Raw genomic sequence first — 4,986 nt, 5'->3', positions numbered from 1 at the left:
GTCTTTCTTTTTCCCTTTTAATGCATCTTTACTTATTTCTTTATATTGCAGCACCGTAGTTTTCAAAGATTTCAGTCTCAGTTTTGGGCTTACTTCAGTCCAGTTGCTATCTAAAAGGATTATCCAAAAATTAGGTTAGATAAAACACTGCTATCTTAGTTAATTATATAAATGCGAAGGTACAGATGAATTGCTGGATGGATGGATAGATGTTTGTTTGAAGGTATCTTCCGAACAGCTGATTAAGATTTTTTAATCCTGAAGTCCAGAACAGCTAGTAATGGATAATTTTAAAACAAGAAACATTTAGACCAAAAATAACTGCTAGAGTATTATGTTTAGAATTGAAGTACACAATAAATCAATAAAGTACCACAGTAATGTTCTTTAAGCAAAAGAAAATTATTTTTTAGTACTTACTAATAAAATCTAGGAGGGTAGCTGATTGTTTAGTGCATTTGTGGAATAATTGTCTCCATGTTGCGTTACAAGAGTCATCTCGTCTCAAACAATCAACCAAACTGGCAACCAGCACCCTATTGTAAGGGTCCAAGCTGTTACCGCTCAAGTATTGATTGGGCAACTTTTTCATAATTTGGTTAAATGTAACTTGCAACTTATTTCCACTTTTATTGAAAAATACATCCTGTAATACAAATTTTAGTAAGTAAAACTGTAAAAAGCTAATCGAAACATTGTTTTATGTTACTAATATTATAAATGTGAATTTTTAAATGGATGGATGTTTATTAGGAGATATCTACAGAATGGTTTCATGGACTTTACTGAAATTTGGCATAAATTTAGAACATAGTCTGGATGAACACATAGGTTATTAATTAAATTTAAATTCAAAGCGGAAAGAGTCGCGCCTAGTTTTTTTTTTATTTATATAAGGCAATGGTAGTCACTGTTTGTTACATAGTGTGCAGCATTATTTTGTAATGTTTTTTTTTAATTGTAAAATCATACCTTATATTTACTTAATTGTTGAATAAGGTCACTTGACAACTCTTTGGATAAACTGTTTTTCTTATTGTTTACCAAATCGAACATAGCAAACAGTTGTTCCTGACTTATTTTCGTTGCATCCATTTTACCGTGCGTATCCAAGAGCGTTGATAAATATGTTATTATATATTTAGTGTAGCTCTTCAACTCAATTATGGGAAGGAATAATTCTTGCCAGGCTGAAATATAATTAAACATCTTAATATGATGTTAATTTGGTACGGCTTAACTCACATATGATTGATCGGTGATGGTACCAAATAGTTTAATGAATTGAATAAACACGGGTACGTAACCAATCATATGTCAGTTTAAACATATCTTAATAATGGATAGATTAAAATAAAAATAAAAACACATTTGTTTCGACAACATTGTGGCAATTTTATGATTTACCTTTTTGCAATATTGTATTTTAGAATTTGTAGAATATTTACTACTAGAAAGTTTAAAAAAAAGAACAGATTGTGTTCATAAGGTTATCTTATGCCTTGAGAGGCCATTATTTGATAACAGACCGTCTATATCAAATGTCAGAGTGTCAAAAATAATCTTGTATCAAAAGCCGATAAACATATTGATTTTTTATGACATAAATACTTCAGTATAAGGGACCGCAATATTCTTATTCCTTATAGAATTTTCTCTATAAACAGAGTTTCTATCTTATAGTTCGTCACCTCGAATCGGCTCGCCCGGTGAAATATCACGAACACACAGAAGACAGGCGTAAAGTGGAAGCAATTCCGCGTTTCGTCTGATGAGTGTGCGTCCCGGAGGCCAAAATTAGTCCTCTTTCCCGTCCCACCCTTTTTCTTATAAGGAAAGGCTGGGAAGTGGAAGTGGACTTTCCGGATGAGAGGATGCATGGAAAGGGAAAATATTTTCTTTCTGTACATCCTTTCCCCCGTCGATTAAAGGTAGGCAACGCATATGCAATTGCGTATGTCTATGGGCAACGGTCACTTAGCTATTTCAGCGATTTTAGGTGGCCGCTTGCTCGTTTGCCACCTTGTGATATAAAAAAAAAGCCACCAAACATGACGTATCTTTTTGTAGCTGATTAAAAACCAATTTTTTAATTCTTGTCTGTCTGTCTGTATGTCCTTCCACAAGGCCACCTCCCAGTTAATCTCCGGAGAGGCTGATAGGACTCTAACAGGAAGTTAGCTAAAGGATGTGGGCAAATTGACTACTTTTTGCTGGGCTGATGATGAATAAAGTCTAAGAAATATTGCAACTTTTATCAACATACCTTTCATGCCAACATCGAAATCACTAAGACCACCTTGACCAAAAGCCCACAACAATGATTGACCAATTGGTGGTCTGTTCTGATAAGAATTTCTAAGACTGGCACTCTTGGCTACTGATGCTGTACAAAACTCTGGATACATGTGAGCCATCATTTGTAGAAGTAGTCTATGGCCATTTACTGCTTGACCTATGAAAAAAAAATATATTTTTAAGTCGATTCAACAAAAAATATTTTCTACAGTAATTTAGGGTATAAGTACTCAAAATCTTACTAATATTATAAATGTACATGTTTGCATGTTTGTTTCAAAGTATCCCTGGAACAGCTCAACCGATGTTGATGAAATTTGGCATAGATGTAGAAAATAATCTAAAAGAACACATAGACTACTAATTAAGTTTTTATTTAATTCCACGCGGACAGAGTCAATGGCGACATACATCATCTTTCGCCCACATCACCAGATGGGTTTGTTTAAAGTGCTTGTTTATTTCTTACATTAAATAAGATGAAAAAAACAAACCTCTACTCATGTCATTAGCCAAAGCTGTAAGAGTAACATCAAAGAACAGCTGTATATTAGCTTTTCCAGCATCCTGTAGCAACTTTTCCAAACTGGTCTTTATATCGACAGGAGTACTGCTTAATGGATATAAAATATCGTAATCGGAGAATGTTGGATCTTCAACATCAATTTGTATTTTCGTATTCAGAAAACTGGCAACTTCTTTCAACCATACTAATGGAGCATTCGAAAATCGAATCTTATTTGATGTTATTATATTTGCAAGCTCGGATGGGTCAATCTATCAAAAATAATTATAATTAGTGGGGGGTAAAAATTCAATTAAGCTTAGATTATTTGAAGGTAATTAGTTTCTTCTTCTTCTTCTTTTAATTACTAGTGGACCCCATCGTTTAATTTCGATGATTTCGTAATTGAAAATGTAAAAAGAAAGATTAAAAGATTAAATAGCAAAGAACAGAGAGGTAGACGGAATACAGATCTGTTTGACAAATGATGGATTGATGATGAATTAGATTCTTGAAAATGCAAGATATTGACAAGTTTGTATGAATGGATTGATGTCATTACAAATCTCTATAACAGCTTAACTTGCATAGATAGTAAACATAGCATTAACATGTTTGGAACATTACATATGCTATATTTTTTTAATTCAGTGCAGACAAAGCCCCAGGCAAAAGGATGAGCTATCTATATACAAATTTATCATATTTGATTATTATGTAATTAGATTACATTTATATTAATTTTCTACTAAAACTATTACTTCAATTTGTTACTTAATCTTTGTAAATTAGAAATACATTGAGTATTTGTTGTACTAGACATAATAACTATTGTCCTTATCATTGTTAATAGCTTGCATTTAATATATAAATATGTGAATGTAATATACTGTATATAACATGAATCATATTACAATGCAGTTGCAACCTGTTATGTAAATCCTTGCATAAGAGTAATCTTGTTTTACAACATGCCAAATTTACCCTTCACTTTTCTCTTGCGTTGCTTAAAAAATTAAATTATGTGCTAGTAGTAAGAAATATTTTTATTTTGATGATTTTGTAAGATAGAGATCTGGATTAAATAAATAATTGAATTACCATTTTATATAATCATAATGGATGGTTTCAGGTTATTAATTTAGGTGTACTACTTTTAGACATTATTTTTGATAATTCCTAAATGTTCCTACATTTGTTGTAAAAAAATATAAAAAAATTATGATTGGAAATGTAAAAAATCATTGTATAGATTATTAGTAGTAATTTAATATATTCTTAACTAAATTATGAAAACTTACGGCTTCTAATGCACCCTCAATAGTTTTCGGTGGCTTTGGCTTTGGAGGTTCAGCTTTCTTGTCCTTTTTACCTTTTTTCTCTCCATCCTTCTTTTTATCTTTTGGCGGCTTTTTAGTGTCATCAATTTCCATACCCGAATAAAATGATTTTATTTGAGAATGTGGAACTAAAATAATAGCATAAAAAGGTTAAACAAATATAAATTGTTTTTTAGATTTAAATAAATCTGGTAACTATAGTAAAACTAACCAATATCTTCAAGTTTCGGCAAGTTTTTATGAGGCTTCTTCTCGTCGTCTTTTCCCGTTTTTACCTTACCATTTTGGGATTTTTTGTTTTTTCCAACAACTTCCCATTGGCCACTCGACATGTTTATAGAGTTTCAAAATAGATTTAACTAAATTATTCGATTTTTGTAAATAAAGGGAAAGCGACAGGTTACACGTCAAAAACAAATCAAATAACAAAAAGTGTCAAATCAAACTGAAGGAACTTGAAGGAAGTGCATGCAACTGTTCATTCATTGGTCAGAAAATTCCACTTGGACAAAACGTGGCATTGTAAATTCAAAATTGTACTCCATGTCATGCTGTTTTCGGAATGTTTTAAATTAAAACAAAAATAAATTAGTTTCAATATAATGATGACTTGCTAAAGAGCAGTTAATTTATGAAAATAAATTTGTTTTATAACTTTCTTTATCTACGTTCTATTTAATTTTTAATATCGAAAATTATGCAACTTTTTAAAGACAACATAATTTATCAATGACGCTGTTTTGTAAATGTTTTTGTTTCTTTTTAAGACACTATTTCAATCAGGCATGCGAAACTCTATTAGTCTATGGTACAAATTGAACGCAAACGGAGATCCTCCATCTT

At 31.4% G+C, this 4,986-nt stretch overlaps 1 protein-coding gene across 1 annotated transcript; it reads right to left on the bottom strand.

Annotated features, from left to right (window-relative positions):
• Window positions 1-4,614, bottom strand: LOC106113166 (transmembrane protein 214-like; the record flags this gene model as incomplete). The annotated part of the gene is made up of 7 exons (XM_013305898.1): window positions 4,355-4,614; window positions 4,105-4,271; window positions 2,793-3,075; window positions 2,267-2,455; window positions 973-1,190; window positions 421-646; window positions 1-110 (listed from the first exon to the last, which is right to left on the bottom strand). Coding segments are annotated over exons 1-7 (1,314 nt in total), but the record flags the coding sequence as incomplete, so codon positions are not given.
• Window positions 4,615-4,986: the final 372 nt, after the last annotated feature.

This window comes from Papilio xuthus, unplaced genomic scaffold (genome assembly GCF_000836235.2).
Source record: "Papilio xuthus unplaced genomic scaffold, Pxut_1.1 DF828508.1, whole genome shotgun sequence".
Taxonomy (NCBI): domain Eukaryota; kingdom Metazoa; phylum Arthropoda; class Insecta; order Lepidoptera; family Papilionidae; genus Papilio; species Papilio xuthus.
This window is presented reverse-complemented; position numbering and strand designations above follow the sequence as displayed.